Source organism: Silene latifolia, chromosome 2 (genome assembly GCF_048544455.1).
Source record: "Silene latifolia isolate original U9 population chromosome 2, ASM4854445v1, whole genome shotgun sequence".
NCBI classification, from domain to species: domain Eukaryota; kingdom Viridiplantae; phylum Streptophyta; class Magnoliopsida; order Caryophyllales; family Caryophyllaceae; genus Silene; species Silene latifolia.
The window spans coordinates 179,939,632-179,957,749 of NC_133527.1; the positions used below are offsets into that span (position 1 = coordinate 179,939,632).

The 18,118-nt window shown below is 34.4% G+C and overlaps 2 protein-coding genes across 3 annotated transcripts; both read left to right on the forward strand.

The window, feature by feature from the left end:
- The first annotated feature begins 10,104 nt into the window (after positions 1-10,104).
- Positions 10,105-12,912, forward strand: LOC141643518 (putative indole-3-acetic acid-amido synthetase GH3.1). Its single transcript, XM_074452707.1, has 4 exons — positions 10,105-10,509; positions 10,802-10,903; positions 11,332-12,141; positions 12,235-12,912. The coding sequence occupies exons 1-4, from the start codon at positions 10,202-10,204 to the stop codon at positions 12,812-12,814; spliced, it is 1,800 nt and encodes a 599-aa protein (XP_074308808.1). The 5' UTR covers positions 10,105-10,201; the 3' UTR covers positions 12,815-12,912.
- A 2,024-nt stretch (positions 12,913-14,936) lies between these two features.
- LOC141643519 (uncharacterized) lies at positions 14,937-17,869 on the forward strand. Of its 2 annotated transcripts, none has more exons than XM_074452708.1 (5): positions 14,937-15,135; positions 15,765-15,880; positions 16,812-16,927; positions 17,021-17,405; positions 17,582-17,869. In XM_074452708.1, the coding sequence occupies exons 3-5, from the start codon at positions 16,855-16,857 to the stop codon at positions 17,658-17,660; spliced, it is 537 nt and encodes a 178-aa protein (XP_074308809.1). In that variant the 5' UTR covers positions 14,937-15,135; positions 15,765-15,880; positions 16,812-16,854; the 3' UTR covers positions 17,661-17,869. The 2 variants fall into 2 exon arrangements, with proteins under 2 accessions (XP_074308809.1, XP_074308810.1); XM_074452709.1 differs by having other exon boundaries at positions 15,006-15,135; positions 15,742-15,880.
- Positions 17,870-18,118: the final 249 nt, after the last annotated feature.

Consider the following 18,118-nt stretch of genomic DNA (forward strand, 5'->3'; position numbering starts at 1 on the left):
ATGGATATCTAGCTCTATATGTTTGGAGTATTTATAAATGAACTACAAAGAATAACTATTTGAAAAGAATAATGCTTATGCTATTTTAATAAACTGAATACAAATTTGGTATTTGAATGATCGTAAAATAACAAGTAGTGAAGTAATCTTATATTGATGAATGAATTTACAAATGCTAGATCACAATATTTATAGTCATAATCATGAACGTTGTATTGATCTCCAACGTTCTTCTCTTTTGTCGGGGTTGTTGCCGGATTAATAGGGCGCATTCCCTATTAATTCGGTTGACTGGTTCTTCTCCAACTGATTCTTAGCCTTTTCCCCTTTGCACGTCTAAGTTCATGGATGATGTAGTCCCATAATTAGTCTTGGTCTTCCTTGAGAATAGGACACGGTTATTTGACTTATACAACTGTATTTCTTGTTTATCTTCTTAATCCAGCCTGCTTTAATAATCTGCCAAGCTATTCTATAGTGACCATCAGGCTTCTCTTCCAGGATTTAGTAGCCTGCTTGCCGTAATATTCTTCAACAACCAAATAATAGTTAGATTTGTCCGGTCTTTGTTTTCTTCAATCAGCCTTGTAAGGTCAGGTCAGGTTATGGTCAGGCCAGGTTAATCTGGGCCTAACAGTATCCATCATATTTCGTTGAGGAGGATAAAAACATTGGAACTTGCCTACACAATCACACATTGTGCAAGTCGGCCCCATAAAGTGTTTAGCAATCAGGTTTGTTGAAACAAACATGCAGAGTCAACAGTCACGAATGACTACACAAACTCACAATATGTTGAGGCACGAGGAAATTCCCAGATTGTCTTATTAATTAAACATGACTTGAGTATTCTTGTATGCATTTCCTCTAAGCTATAAATACGGTGGTGATATTTAATAACAAGTTTAAAAGGTTTTTGGAATCAAAATCCTAAATTTTTTAAGTCTAATTTGCTAGTTAAATGTCTATGTTATAGGAATTCATTTTTAAAATAATGGTCCAAAATAAAATATTTGTCGTTTTGGGTCGATTTTGAAAATATTTGTCAAAATGGTGTCCACGTAGGCTCAGGATTTCTGGACCTAAAACACGCCACTACCAATGGCGTGTTTATAATGAGTAGGGAAAGAAACTTCATTAAAAAATGGACTAAAACAAACACGCAATTGGGAATGGCGGGTTTCGGGAGGGGAAACACGCCACCCCCTATGGCGTGTCTTATGTAATTTTTTTTTTTTTTTTTAAAGTTCAGTCAGTTGAGGAAAAAATTGTTGTAAAGACATGTCACTGTTAATGGCGTGTTTCCTTCACAAAACACGCCATTAGTAGTGGCGTGTTTCAGGTCTAGAAATCCTGAGCCTACGTGGACACCATTTTGACAAATATTTTCAAAACCGACCCAAAACGACAAATATTTTATTTTTGACCACTATTTCAAAAATGGACTCATGTTATAGACTTACATAGTTATCATCGACTATAAAATGTATCGATTCTATGCCCTAAGAGAGTCTCTTAGAATCGCGTCTGTCAAATTTATTTGACCTAAATAATACTATAGTGAACTATTTATGACTAGGTTATGGTACGCACGGTTCTCTCTTAAATATAAGGATCTTCACGTAAAATTTTAAGTTTTTATAAAAGAAATCTGGAATTCAATTTTAAAACCTCTAAAGTTTACCTTGACTTTCCATTACATTTTCGCTCTCCCTTTTGTTTTTCATTTTTCATTTTCTATTCGCATTTTGAGGTGTGCGTTCACCCGCGGACGGTTCTAAATGATGATTCATGTCAGCCGACCCCAAATCATTTTGGGATTAAGGCTCTGATGTTGTTGTTGTTGTTTTTTTTTTTTTCGACAATTGTAAACTGATGTATTAAAGAACGAAACTATAGCGTCATTACAGATACAAGCAAACATCAGTAACCTAACCAGTAGCAAGGCTAACCGACCAGTTACGATGTACACGAAGTAGTGTGCGAATTTCACGTAATGAATTCCGCACAGCTATTGGGACTGGCTTCTGAGAGGCCAGAACTGAACATAATTTTCGTGATGTCACCACAAAAGTAATTGCAGTGGATGTAGCGAACTCTTGTCTCAACATAAGCTGGAGTAAGGCCTGAGAATAGGCAGCAAAAGGAGATAATGCACGCATGTAGTAGTGGTCAGGCAAGCAAGAGTCCGATGCGAAAGTAGTCGTGTAACCATTTTGGAGAGAATTCCTGCAAATGTAAAGATGGTAAGAAAGAGAAGGCGACGGAGTTGAATGATGATTACCTGCCGTCAGGGGAATTGCTCGGGACTGATCTCCATCATGGCGGAGAGAAGGCAGGCGTAAATGTGAATGGTGCAAGGCACCTGCTAGATGAAGGACCCGTTCAGACACAATCGCACAATTCTCAAAGGCAATGGAGTTGCGGGTGAGCCAGATGGAACGCAGGATGCAAAAGAAGTAAAGTAAGCAATTAAAACCCGATGAAGAAATCCGATGAAGGTAGGAAATATGATCAGCTAGCCATCGGATAAACGAAACATTTGGGTTAGCCATAGATTGTATACCGAACAAAGAAGACCACCAGACATGTTGAATTACATCACAGGAGCGGAATAAATGCTCAGGAGTTTCAATATCATATCGACATAAAGAACATGAAGTATCAAGACGAAATCCCCTATGGGCGAGAATCGTCTTAGTCGGGATGATGTGATGTGCAAGCCGCCATATAAAAAGAGGAAATTTGCTTGAAAATGGAAATAGCCATACCAATTTCCAAGGAAAAGAGCTTAGCAGCGGTATTGTTGTCGAAAGTTTAGATAAAAGGTATGCGTATCCCGATTGTAAATCATAACAGCCATCCTCAGTGTATTTCCAGTACAGGGAGTCATCATTTTCAAGAATAGGCGGTTCCATAGCCAAGATAGCTTTAGCAGTGGAATTGTCAAAAACTCGAAAAATATGTTGCAGTTTCCAGGAGCCGTTGTCGTGAACAAATTCGGAAATTGTAGGAACTGTATTACACTGATCTTGGCGCGAACTTGGGGGATGATCTTGTACCCAATGACTAGATAGAAGATTAAGTGAATTTCCGTTGCCAACTTTCCAAGCCATAGCCTCAGTGCACGATGCAGCCACGCGACAAATACCTTGCCATACAAAGGAAGGTTGTGTAACTTTGGACTTTAGCTTGGGAATAGGAAGATCTTTCCGATACTTTGGCGTGAGATACTTTGCAAGAATACCAACCGGCTTATGGTGGAGGCGCCAAAAATTTCCGTTGTTGTTGTTGTTGTTATTCTTGTCTTTCTTTTCTTTATTTCAGTTCTTGTAACATATTGTGGAGCTTTCACAATCAAGTTAGCAAAAATAAAATAAAAAATAAGGATAATATACTAGTTAATCCACGCATATACACCATTATAGGGCCGTTCCATATGATAGCTATTGATGTTGTCATGAATTGTTCATTGATAGCATGTGTCTTGTAGTAACCGGACATAGCTATGTTCAAGAGCACATTAGATAATAGCCATCGTTGAATATTTAGAAGGAATCTCTCTAAGACGTAGTTAAGATAGCTTAGCACTAATTAAACATAATTTACCTAATCCAAATTACTTGGTCAATATAAAAGAAACAAGCTAACCACTCCTCTGTTTTTCAAAGTTGTAACGTGTAAGCGACTAAGGCTATAAGTCACATATCATATGTAATTTATGAGTCAAAAATGATACTCGTAATTCCCTCAAAAAAAAATGATACTCGTAATATATACTGAATTTTCAAGAAGACTATAAAATATATTTCTATAAATATAGGCTAGTTTTGACGTGCGAGATTTTGCTAATTCGGTTATTTTATTTATTAGCTTGCGGAGGTGTTTAGTTAAAGACACATTACTGAATTTTTAGTATATTTGACCAATCAATATACCGATTCTTATGTTTGGTAACACCATATTAAAATAGCATATTTAGGGTTTATATATTGTTTTACAACATGCTGTTTACCCCAGCATATAAGTTAGAATATTTTAAAATAGCAAAATTTACTCTATTTTACAAAGAAAATTATCAATATGTTAATCTTAATTTGCTAATTACAAAATACTTCAACTTATTATGCTAATTGAATTATGTTGGTCAAACTTTCTAAGAAAATTTGTCATTTATAAATTGTTTATGCTTAAACTAATTCGCTAATAATAAAGAAGAAGCTTTTAATCCAGGACCTCACACACTTATTCCTCCTCTTAAATGATGATTTCTAGTCATCTTTGCTAGTTTATTATAATGTTGATTTGAAAGTAAAATAAAGCCCATATAGCAATCCTACTTATTCGGCCATTGTCTTATGTACTCCTTCCGGTCATTTGAATTTATATATTTCATTTTGAGTGTCTCAGTCAATTATTTACCTTTCTATTTTAAGAAAGTTTTTCATGAGCAATTTGATATTTTACATTCAATTCGGTCTTCTTGTCATCTAATAATTGATCTCCTCATCTTTCCTTGATCTTTCTGCCCAAGGCCGTCTTTAAGGGTGTTCAAGTGGTGCGGTCGAACAGGGCCCCGAGATTTTGGAGGCCCCTATATGTCGATTGCTATATTAAGAGACAAATAAAAAGTTTCTTCGATCTAGCCCTTCATGACATAGTTATCTCTCGTACATACTAATGTCTTTACATATTTCCTCTATGAAACTCATCATGTAATATAGAGATTCTATAAACCCTAGATTCTAGGACTATCTGGCTTAATATTTTCGAAAATAATTTATCTTAATTTATAGCCTGAACTAAAGATGCTTTTTAAACTTCATCATGCTCTACAAAACAATATGGTATTTATAAAATTAAAGACAGTTTATTTTCAACATTGTATTTATAATTATTTCGTATTTTTAAGGGACCCGAATTTTAGGATTTTCCATAGGGCCCTCATAAGTTCCCAGACGGCCCTGTTTCTGCCAAAACCAAAATTAAACAAACGACCGAAATGAAGGAAGTATGACACTAGGATTTCCTAATATGAGTAGAAAATCCATAGTGGTTTCCTAATGTGATCTAGTAACAAAAATAGAATGATGAGGGTAATTTTACGCTTGGAAAAGACTATCAATAAAAGAAATAAAGTTGTTTCCAACAACAAAAACACACCAGTTAGTCTTGTTGAAGACGGGTCAGAGCAAGTGATGGGTAATGCCACTCACAAAATGGATAGTATAGGGGGATAAGGTGGGGCACCCCCATGTGCTTCCCTCTCTCCTCTATTTGGGTCATTTGTGAGAGGAAATAGTATCCGTCACTTCAAAGTGACGGATACGTGTCGTCTTCAATGAAATTTTGTGAAAACACAATGGTTTGAGATATGTCGTCGGGTAATTGGATTCCGATCTCATAGCGGATTCGCTACAAAATAATTTTCCTAAATTGTTTCAATGAACTATTTGTCCATACATACTTTTTCAAGGGCGGAACTGGTTGACTCTCCCGTGAAGGTCGGCTCACAGTTGATAAGTTCGAATAAATAAGATTGCCAAAATAGCAAGACAAGATAGAATAGTACAAGGGAGATGTCGAAGCAAATATTATATCTAAGAAAATTGGATGATGACTGATGAAGAGTACGTAGGCTTGTTCAAAGTATGTGGTTATACCCAACTAGGCAAGTATGCCAAACAAATGAAGAGTGTCCTGGTCTTTGTTTTGACACTTTCAACTCAAGTTGGTCCTTCCATCAATCGATTTTTTGTTTTTTTTCAAGTCAACTAAATACTTTCAACAACATCAACTCGTAACTACGTCATGTCAGCTCGTATTCGTGACCCATCACACGGTTGATGTTACTAGCTAGTTGATTTAGAGTAGCGTGTTCCACCGGAGTACATAAAAGAAGGGGATTAATGTTGCCGCCACGGGTTAAATGGACAATTTTACGATGTAATGGTAAAGGAGGGAAAATGCTTATGTCTCCCGGGAGGACGTCCCCCTTACACCTAAAGGAGGAGGACTATTTTGCCGGAAGATACAAGTATTTCTCTAAAGGAGTATACGATTGATCCACAAGCACGTGGGTTTATAGGAATATGTCAAAAGATTGATCTACAAAAAGATGAGTTTTGTTTCTAGAAATTAATTGGTGACAAGAGGAGTCGTGGAATATCTTAAAATTATTATTCTGGCCGAATTCAACTGTGAAGCTACTCTACATCGTCTCCGACACCATCATCACACCGCACCTTGCGGCCCCAAGCCTAATTATCGGTTATGATATGGTTTGTTGAGCTCTCTGCAGCAGACTTATAGAAATATTGTACAAGGGTAGTCCAAGTGTAAATAAATGATTTTTCCTTTGTGAAATTAATTAGTGATAGGAGAAGTAGTTGAATTATTGTTTATAAACTAATATTATCGTATAGGACAATGATCCAACACACATGGAAACAGACCTCCACACGACCACACTCTAACAACGTGACATTATGTGATCCCTAGAAGAGTATGATCATGGTAAATAGTGACACTTGGCATTTTCAGCGGAATAAAAGAAATTTTAGAAAAGAATGAGTACGCATTTTCACCACTAGTTTGTTAGTTATAAAAAGCCTCAAAATACATGATATTAAACTAACAATAAACTCGTGATGAGTTTACAAGATCCAAAAATAAAAAAATAAATTATGATAAGAGTAAAAGTAAATAAATTTGGCCTACAAAATGAACTAGTAGTGAATAAATTTGAATACAACAAAGAGAATGACTCCGGTTGTCCATCATCGAAAAAGAATAAGTTTACCTTTTTTTTACACATTTATTAACATAAAAAAAAATTTAATAGAAAAAAAAAATTGAATAACCTAAATGGCACTACTTTTCACCTCATTTAACTTTTCTTTTTTCTTTACAAAGGTAAAAAATGTAACTACATATGACTTCTATAGCAATTATTACATCCACTACAAAGTAATCCTACAATCCAAATAACACATGCTAGGGCTACTACAAGAAAATAACATCTTTGGAAAAAAAAAATATGTTGATGGAGTACGGTAGATCGGGCACGAGAACGAATCTTCAAAAACAGCATCAACAAAGCTAGCAACTCCAATAGATAGATCATTGAGACAAAGAAGCAAGCTCAACCATCCAACAGTTGAGCATGAACAAACAATAGCCTCAACCATTCTCTTCTTCTATGGTAAAACCAAGATAAATCAAAAGATCAGTAGTTATCTTCAACATACCAAAAAAATCCTACTTATCATTAAGTAGTCCTCAAGAATCAACATATAAGCTCAATCTTCTTCATTTATAACATAATATCACAAAATCGAATAACAAAACGTCCAAATTCCAAATAATAAAATGTCCGACATCCAAATAACAATGTTTATATATATAAAAACGTATTTTCACCTGTCAATCCAAATCTCTCATTTTCATCATCAATCGATACTACTAAAGACTCATCATAATGATTTGGGATTTGTTAACCGTCATTTCTTCGGAGCCCATAGTTAAAACAAAAAAACAATAAATTTATCAAAAAAATATATTCCCTCCTAGTCTAAGTGTTGGTTCTTCTTTCCATTTCCATGCTAGTCGGGTATTGATTCTCCTTTCCTTTTTTGGTAAGTTTTGTGTGGTCCAAATTCAATTCCATGTAGGGTAGGGTATTTTGTGTGGTCCAAATTTATTTCCTTAATTTTGGTGCCCAAAAGAAAATGAATCAACACTCAGACTAGGAGGGAGTATATCATAAGTGTATTAAAAATAAAGAATATAAAAATATGTAAAACTTACTTTCTTAGTAGTTTGCAAGTCGGTTAAACGTTCATCTATTATAAGAGGACCATGAGACTTACGAACCCAATCTTGGCAACAAATTAATAGTTCTTGGAGTTAAAGAGGTACAGACTGAATCTAAGACTCGATCTTCAGTCCAGTTCAGTTCGGTGAACCGTGGTTTCTGGAAAGCGAATCGGAATCAAGTCAGTTCTTGTATAATCGAACCGGACTTTTTCGGTTTGTTCACCTATCCTTAAAAAATGAACTGTTTCGCTTTTTAATTTCAGCCCAATTTTTTTAAGTTATGGTTAATCATGAGTACCCCTAAAATGAAACATAGCTCATTTACTTTGTTCCATATTGCTTAACTCAGAGGGTAATAATATAGCATTATCAGATAATACTAGAATTCAATATCATCAAAGGCTAGCTAATCCAGTGTTCTTAAAGTTTAACCTTTCTAATCACTTACAAAAGACACTCAAATGTACCCCTAATTACAATTTCCAAACTAATTATCCATCCATTTCTTTATGATAAAAACTTTACAAAATCTTCATTTTTTTTTCCGTCCAAACTCCTAAAGTCGGACAATATAATGCAATACTCATGCAAAATACAGACTTCTTTTGCCATATCAACAACATGCAAAGTAGTCCGTATTCCAACTTATGTCTTCTTGTATGCCGCTTGCACCGGTACGACGTCGTTTTCAGAGACCGGCAGCCTCTTGGACCCGCTCTTGGTCTTATCCTTTGAAAGCTCCGTGGTCCGGCCCAACTTGTCAAGACTCGACAACATAAGTCTTCTGAATCATATGGCCCACATGTTCCCTACTGTTTCACCATGTGGGCCCATATGTTCCCTTTTTTTACCCTTCCTTGTCTACCAATTTTGTAACACAAATATCCTTTATTTTGTCTTAAAATATAAAAGAAAAAAACATTAGTACGACACTCAATCATGTTACATAAAGTCAATAGTTATTTCTGAATTTTCCAAGTAGGCTATTGTTTTTTTTTTTGGACAGTTAAGTAGGCTATTTTTAAAAGCATGTTTATCTTGTTTTTGATGTGATTAAATTAAGTTTAATTCCGTGAAAAAATTAAGCTAGCAATTTATTTGAAATATGTAATTTATGACAAAATAGAAATTAGCATTTGTGGATATTAGTTGGTTATGTTGTTCAAGTAATGTGTTAATTTAAGGTTTAACAATAATTTGTTTCACTCATCGTTGTGTAATGAAACTTCTTTTAGAAAAAAGTTATTTTGAAGATAAGTATTGATAGTTCTAATTGACTAAAATGGGAATAGATTAGAGATTGTGTTTTAAACTAATAATCCTTTAACAAGAAAAACTTGTCTTCATATATGTTTGATTTTGAATTTTACTCTTGTAAAGCATTTCCTTTATAAAAAAAAGTTTGTGTATGATTGGTCATTTTATTATAACAATTACAGAGTATGTGATTATATTATTTCAGTTTTGAAGCTTTTTTGTTATGTAATTACGAAGTATTAATTTGTATAATGCATACTGTATTATTTTGTATATCGCATATTATTTTTTATAATGCATGCAAGAATATGTAACTAAGTTCGAGAATTTTACATCACCCTTTTTCTAACTCAATGTTTTTTTCTAATACAATAAACTTAATTATATGATTGGAACAATGGTAATACTCTAGTTCAAATTACATACATGCTATAACTTAGACGCACATTCGACTATACGAGCACACCATACGACAACTGCCATTTTGTAAAACAATAATCCCGATCGAGATTTTCTGCGTTATATTATTACAATCGAATTTGGAAGACGATACTCCACTTCATTCATAATCTTTATACAATTTGACATGTTAATATTAAAGGAATTTTATCAATAACGTTAATACTCATAATCGATCTTGCAAAACCCAATCCAACTCGATCCATTACCATCCCTACTCTCATTACTACTCTAAATATACAAGACATTGAGAAGATAATGATGATAACGTACTTACATAATATAGGTAATGTTTATCTTGACCAAATTATCTTAAGTATTTATTTTCTACATCTATATTTAAACACGAAAATAGAACAATAAAAATTATGGTCACACATCATATGTCATTACTCGTACAATTTGGCACCCAATTATGGTACGGTTATTCTCAACATTTCACAAGTAACTTCGTCGTCTATCCCATTCAATTGCCACCTGGTATTATTTGACGTGCACAATGACGAGGAAATTTTTGTCCCCCTTCTTTAACTCTCCCCCTATATAAACCCTCCATACTCCCTTCCTTGCTTCCACAACTCACATAAACACTATCAAAACATTTCAATATTTCCAAAATTTATTCCTTTATAAAATTTATAAAAATTTATAAAATTAACTAAAATATATGAAAATGGGATCTAAGAGTAATGCAATAAGGAGAGAAAAAGATGAGAAAGCCTTAAGGTTTATCGAGGAGATTACGAGTAACTGCGACGAGGTGCAAAAGAAGGTGTTGTATGAGATTTTGACCCGAAATGCTGAGACGGAGTACTTGAAACGTTTCGGGTTGAAAAGTTGTATCGACTATGAGACGTTTGCTAGTAAGGTTCCGGTGGTTACGTACGAGGATATCCAACCCGATATCCAGCGTATTGCTAATGGAGATTTTTCTCCTATTCTTTGTCATCAACCTATTGCTGAATTTCTTACTAGGTTATTTTCCATCTCATCTTTGACTTAATTCAATATTTTCATTCTTCTTAATCGTTCCGATTTGGAAAATGAGTTTACACCACCGAAAAATGCATAGATAACATGAACTTCCTTTTTTAGAAAGAATAGCATGAACGTCATAAACAACACCTAAAAAACTCAATTGAATTGTTAGACGACGTACTCCGCATTAAATATTAATGCCGAAAATGGTCTAATACTTCGATGCTCTTTCGTATACGTAACTCCATATTATAACATGTATAATAAAAAAATGTGGTGACGAATGCAGCTCGGGAACATCGGCCGGAGAAAGAAAGCTGATGCCAACAACTGCTGAAGAAATGGATAGAAGACAGCTGCTTTACAGCCTTCTTATGCCTATCATGAACTTGTGAGAATCTTTTTACTTTGGTTTACCACTTTCTTCTTCTTTTTTACCACGAGTTTACAGTGCATGACAATTCACAAATACCGACCAAAAAGGAATTTTTTTTTAAGCTTAAAGTAATTTTACCTTTTTATTTTTTATCTTTTTAACTTTTCCTTTTTATGAAAAATTGAAAATATGTGATTATGATAAGATGTGATCTCTTTAGACTTTTTACTACTTTTATCATGAAATGAACGAGTATTATCAAATCATTAACGTAACTTGTTTTTGCAATGATGTAAAACATAATGACTACCTTAAAAAGAAAACTTAAAAGTATTAAATCGACGGACTAAAATCGGTTAGTTAATTAATTAAACAATCTAATTAACTGTTCTATTACAAGACGGGTCATTAATTTTGATTTGATCGATTTTTTTTAAATATAGGTACGTGCCGGGCCTGGACAAAGGAAAAGCTCTCAACTTTTTATTCATCAAGTCCGAAACAAAAACACCAGGAGGCCTAGTAGCCCGTCCAGTATTAACAAGCTACTACAAAAGCCACCATTTCCAAAACCGTCCATACGACCCGTGTAACGTTCTTACAAGCCCACTTGAGTCCATCCTTTGTCTAGACTCCTTCCAATCAATGTACACTCAAATGCTATGCGGGCTCTACGACCGCCTCTCGGTTCTCCGAGTAGGGGCCGTCTTTGCCTCGGGCCTACTCCGGGCCATCCGCTTCCTCCAACTCCACTACTCCGACCTATGCCAAGACATTGCCACCGGGACTCTGAGCCCGAAAATCAATGACTCGGGATTACGGGCCTGTATGGCTAAAACCATGAGGCCCGATCCTGAGCTAGCCGCGTTTATTAACGACGCGTGCAAGGGTGAGAATTGGGAGGGGATTATTACAAAGATTTGGCCCAACGCAAAATATCTTGAAGTTATTGTGACCGGTGCTATGGCACAATATATACCTACATTGGATTACTATAGTGGTGGATTACCTAAGGCGTGTACTATGTATGCTTCGTCTGAATGCTTTTTCGGTGTCAATTTGAAACCGTTGTGTGACCCGTCTGAAGTCACGTACACCATGTTGCCTAATATGGGCTACTTTGAATTCATCCCGCTTGACCGTGACTCGTCTAGTGTGGTTCGTGGCTCGAACCCACTACTTGTTAAATTAGCTGATGTTGAGGTTGGCAAGGAATATGAGCTAGTTGTCACCACCTATTCCGGCCTATACAGGTAATTTCAAAATTTCGCAAAAAAATATTTATTTCGAGTTTTAATTAATGATTACAAGTTTATAATTATAAACGTAATTGTTTTCTATTTTAGGTATTGTGTTGGAGATGTGCTTCTAGTGACGGGATTTTACAACTCGGCTCCACAATTTAAGTTTGTGAGAAGGAAGAACGTGTTACTAAGTATTGACTCGGACAAAACAGACGAGTCCGAGTTACAAAATGCAATCGAGAATGCATCGAAATTGCTGCAACCGTACGACACTAGTATAGTCGAGTACACCAGCTATGCGGATACAAAGAGCATCCCGGGCCACTATGTCATCTACTTGGAGTTATTAACCAAGGGATCAATTGGGCCAGGCCGAGATGTATTGGGCCAATGTTGTCTAGCAATGGAAGAGACCTTGAACTCTGTTTACCGTCAGTGTCGGGTGGCGGACCGGTCCATTGGGCCGCTTGAGATCCGGGTTGTGAAAAATGGAACATTTGAGGAGTTAATGGACTATGCAATTTCTAGAGGAGCTTCTATTAATCAGTATAAGGTGCCTAGATGTGTGAGTGTTATGCCCATTGTTGAGTTACTTGATTCTAGAGCCGTTTCGGTCCATTTTAGCCCTGCAATGCCACATTGGAGCCCCGAACGTAGTCGGGTCGGAGCCACCCGTTTATGATTAGTTATTAATTGAAATAGTTAGATATCATGAACAATGTAGCTCGCTGCAACTTGGAAGGAAAGATGAATAATAATTTTGTATTTTCATTGTTGAAATTTTAAGTTGGATATGATTACGAAAGAGGAATTTTATGTTTTATTAATCATATTTTTGTTTTTTTGAATTAAATAGAAAAACATTTCATAATTAAGGCAGCCTAAAGTTACATAGTTATGTTTTTGGTTGATTATTACTTCCTCCGTTTTACTCAACAATGTGTTATTCTTTATTTAAAATCTTCGTAAAAAATATTTAGCCAGATAACAATTGATCGGGATAAAGGACTGAGGAAGTACATTTATAAAGCAAAATATAAAATTTAATGCATGATTCTATTTGAACAAATCAAAACAGAAAATATAATACTTTTGTCAAACATTAATTGTAGAGATTGGTACTGTATTAAATTAGTGGTGTTTGGATTGAAACAGGTGTAATATAATCTTCTAATCCTCATTTTCCATGAGAAGCAATATTACAAGCACTGGTGAATTTAGGAGGGGGTTAGTAAGTGCGCTCGCTTTCTCTTGATATTGTAAGTTTCAAATTTCTTAGTAAAATTTTCGATTTTTATTATTAGGTTTACTTTACAGCAATAGCATTATCAGTTTGCCTCTACTAAGATTTTTCGCCCGTCCTAACAAGAAATCGTGACTCCGTCACTGTTACGAATGCATTATAATGCACCCACGTAGTCTCTTACTAAAACCAGGCTTTAGATTAGGCACGATTTGAAGTAGTCAATAAAGTTGATAATAGACTTTAGAACACAATAAAAGTCAAAAGATACTTAAAGAAGTCGTATGCGTTTTTAAGATGTAGATTAAAGTACCCGTAAGTATTTTAGGATTCCCTTAAAACGATCTCAACATAAAACGAGAAAATGTCAATATCTTTAAATACTAAGTGATCATTTAATAATAAAATGTTATAATTAAAGTTGTTACTTTTTAACATAAAATTGATCTTAAAATTTTTATCAGCAAATATTAACATTTTACCCTAAAATGATCATATTTTAATCCGTCTTATTTCAGACGAAAAAGACCCGCTTAAACAATAATTGAACAAAACTCTCTAATCTTCAAGCAAACAAGAACCAACATTACAAATATTTCCAACTCAAACATGAGGCCTTTTATTTACTCATCTATTAATTGTAATATTGTACTCCCTCCATCATAACTCATAATTATTTGTTTAACTTTGAATAAAATATTTCTTATAAAAAACATAAAAAGTAAACAAAAGATCAAGACAAAAGAAATCGACCCTAAATAGAGTACATGTTTAGTAGCAAAACAAACACAAAAAACTTGAACGAACAAATCTCATATATAAAATTTCATAACGACAATCTTATCTTATCCTACAATGATTTGTACATGATTAATATCGTAAGTACTCGGTTTTTTATTTCGAGATATCTCATTGTGTAATTTATTTGAGAAAAACCAATCCTCTTTATTATTATCAAATTCAAAATCCGAATAAATTTTGATAATTTATATTATCATAATAACATCTAGGTCACTAAACAAGTTGAGTAGTTGACATTAACGTATTACATTTCCGTCCTTTACTTAATTTCGGTGGTCGGATCGAATGTTTTTATTTATTACAGACTATTAGTATTAGATTACGACTTATGAGCAATTAATATCACATTAAAAAAGTGGGGCTGACCGGACGAAGCTAAACAACAACCAAAAAAAAACGTGTTTTTCTTAACACGGTTATATTCATCTTGACATTAAAATGGGTCAAATTTCATCTCACAAGTACAAAAATGTGTCTTTCTTAACATGGATATATCCGTCTTAACATTAAAATACGACAAATATGTTTTTTTTTTCATACATTCTGCTTTTATTTTATTTCAACTATTTGACACGTCTTAAGCTCAAGACAGATATACCCGTTTAAAGCGAGAATTTATGAAACAAGAGGGTGGATAAGAAGTAGGACCGGGCAAACACATGAATAATACGCAACTCAAGTAACAACCATTCAAAAGAGAATACAAAACATAAACGAAATTCCTCATTCATTTAACCGTCTTACCCGCCATTAATTCTTTGAAAGCTCGTTACAACAACCAAGTACAATTATTCACCATATACATCATCTACCAGTCTACAATTTCCTCACATTCTTCTTCTATTAATATAATAGTATCCCATATTTAGTTATACCTTAAAAAAAGCTTAATAAGTTAATTACTTTGTTTCATCGTCGTGAAATTATTGGGCGGATTTTGATCAGTCTTCATTACAAAGGTACGATATTCACTATGCATATGAATTAATTGGTTTGGTTGTTCATGTCGTTCTAGCTACTTTCCAATATCCTTTTTTATATATATATATATATATATGTGTGTCGAATTTTGACGGGTTTTACAGTGTTTTGTGCAAACCTTTGTAAAGATCAAAGGCAATTGCAAGTAGCCAAGTAAGTTTGTGCAAGAACAATTGATTAGGAGTGTGACATTATGTGTAAAAGTTGAATTTAGATCAAGTGAAGAGTTTTGATTTCATGAAAATGCGTAATGCCTCTAAAATGTAACTAACTATTACTCCGTACTCTATATAGTATTTGATATAATCGCTCAGTTTATTTTCTTAAGGAATATTTTAATCAAACACAAGCAAATAATTGAGCCGGAGATAATAGAACTCAACTTAGTCACTTTCCATGTTGCCATAATATGAGAAGTGTAGCTTAATTCGTTAATTCATCCATCATGTTAACAATTTTGGGGAAAACATAAAGAAGCAACTATTGACAACTTGATATCGGAGAACATATTTATGATCTACGAGTATAATTTTTCTAGCTTTGATTAGTACTACTCTTTTCGTCTAAATTCTTCTAAATTGTAGACTGTGTTAACTATTATTTCAAGGATTCCGGTGACCGGCGGTCTCTTTCAAATGATGGGCTGCTCAATAATTAGAAGAGGATAGGAAGGCCTAATCAAACTAAAGAACTATGTTCGATTGGCCAACTAAGCTAATTAAGGTACGTATGTTCAAGAAAGCGCCATTCTTTTGGTTTCCAACTGGACGGTTTTTATGATTTGCCAGTCTGCCTCAAAGCCCCCCAACTCATCTTTGGCAACTAGTCTTAATTTTGAGATTCCATGTTAATATATATGTTATATGTATGGAGTACTCTTAATAAATAAGCCTAGATTCGGATCGTTACGACAATACTGTGCTTATTGGGCACGTTAGAAAAATCGTTTTTTTTTTCTTTTATGTTTATGATTTTGTATCATCTCTTACACCAAAATTTGATACGTGTCGTTTGCGCATACAAAATAATAATTTATAAACTTATCTTAACCTCAAAAATATAAACATAGTAAAGGATAAGTAGGGTCGATCCCACGGAGAGATTGGGAAAACTAATTAACTATATAGTAGTTTTTATTCACTAACTTACATATATACCCGTTATTCACATATTTACGGATTGGGGGGTTTCATTGTGATTTAGAACAAACTAAACTACTAAAGCTAACGTCTAATATTTCGAACCGAAGTCAAATACCCCATTAAGCACATATTCTTATGGTAATTTTAGCTTGTCAACCGATTATTGTTTACGTCAAATCTTAAGTATATTTATAGGCTAACTGCGGAATCCATAAGATATTATGCATGCTTTAACAAGCCACTTAGCAAGTAGCAATAGTCAACATAAGTAAATACGGTTACTTCTTATACAGAGGGCAATAACTCTAATCCTATATCATGATACTATGATTAGTACAGTCGTATAGACTACAAGAATATCATTAATAAATTATCTTAATGTTGTACTTCCTCTATTTTTATATGATGTACTCATTTGTTGAATATATGAGTGGAGTATTTTAATAAATAAATGGGTACATCATATGAGAATGGAGGAAGTAGTTAATAACAAAAAATTTACTTCTTGTCAGGTTTTCTTGACTTCGTATTAATTGACAAGAGGAGTCCAGGACTATGGGTTGTCACGATGCGATTTGCTTTGTCTCCTCCTTTTTTGGGCATTTGATTGCATATTTTGCACTTCTAGGTGAATTTCCAAACTTAATGCTGAGTACTTCATACGAGTATTATTTACGATTATTCTGATCATCACAGTGTCATTATTCTGAAAATTTTGCAGCTGTACTAGTGATATTTAGTGCTCTAGTTGCAAAATGTATTGGAGATTGGAGAGAAATGAATATGGAACAAGTATCAGAAAGAGGTGAGACAATTCCTTTGTTGCACCAGCATCATTACGCCGAGAAGATTTCAACTTTAACAACAACAATCAACTATGGAGCATGTCACCAAGACGATCTTGAGTCCGGTAATTGCGGCGACACCAGTAACACTAGTAGCAGTAGCAGTAGCAGCAGCAGCAGCAGCAGCACGAGTAGTACAAACAAGTATTGTGCTACGGCATTGTACAATTCTAGAGTTTGTGTCATTTGTTACACTGAGCAAAGGAACTGTTACTTTGTGCCTTGTGGTCATTTTGCTACTTGCCATCCTTGTGCTCACAGGTATTTCTTATCCACTCTCATTTTGTGAGAGGGACACTATCCGTCTACTCCGTCTAAAGTGAGAATTTGCGTTTCTTATTAGGGCTTGGTGTAATCTTGAGTTTAGCATTGCTGGGTAACTTTAAATACATTTAGATGGCTTATTTATCATATTGTATGGGGTTTTTTTTTTTCAGGATATATTATGAGGAGAGTCGATGTTGTCCAATTTGTCGAAGATTTATTGGCAAAATTAGAAGACTATCCGATTCATAGCAATGATACGGAGGAATTGAGTTATTTACAGATTATGTTCATTGCATCGTCATAGTTCTTTAGTCTTTAACTATGTGTGTCTATGTACTCTTGCCAGCATATAAAAGCAAGGGATAAATTGTATAATGTACCTTTACGGAATTTTGGTATTGTACCAAGTATATCATTATATTTGTATATACACGCGCGGGTGAAGATCCTTCCTCTTACATATGTGTGACGATTCGTACACTTCGAACCCTTAGGTTTATTTATGCTATATGTAGAATCATTTCCTCTTGTATATTTTTAGTAAATGCTTTCTAGTTTAGGATAGTCTTAGTTAAACTTTTCTTTCCATAAATAGGTATATCGCTATTCTACACTAGTTTTGTAATTTCAATGTCTTATGCTACCAAGATGTAAATATCAAATTTCCCTCTTTAGGGAGTACTAGTTAATCAAAAATCTACTTCCTA

What these genes read in the sequence shown, in the direction of transcription:
- LOC141643518 (XM_074452707.1), top strand. Translation starts at nt 10,202, where the DNA reads ATGAAAATGGGATCTAAGAGTAATGCAATAAGGAGAGAAAAAGATGAG. An exon ending in ATTGCTGAATTTCTTACTAG is followed by an intron (nt 10,510 to 10,801) that starts GTTATTTTCCAT and finishes TGACGAATGCAG; the next exon opens with CTCGGGAACATCGGCCGGAG. An exon ending in CTTATGCCTATCATGAACTT is followed by an intron (nt 10,904 to 11,331) that starts GTGAGAATCTTT and finishes TTTTAAATATAG; the next exon opens with GTACGTGCCGGGCCTGGACA.
- LOC141643519 (XM_074452708.1), top strand. Translation starts at nt 16,855, where the DNA reads ATGGGTTGTCACGATGCGATTTGCTTTGTCTCCTCCTTTTTTGGGCAT. An exon ending in TGCATATTTTGCACTTCTAG is followed by an intron (nt 16,928 to 17,020) that starts GTGAATTTCCAA and finishes AAAATTTTGCAG; the next exon opens with CTGTACTAGTGATATTTAGT. An exon ending in TGCCATCCTTGTGCTCACAG is followed by an intron (nt 17,406 to 17,581) that starts GTATTTCTTATC and finishes TTTTTTTTTCAG; the next exon opens with GATATATTATGAGGAGAGTC.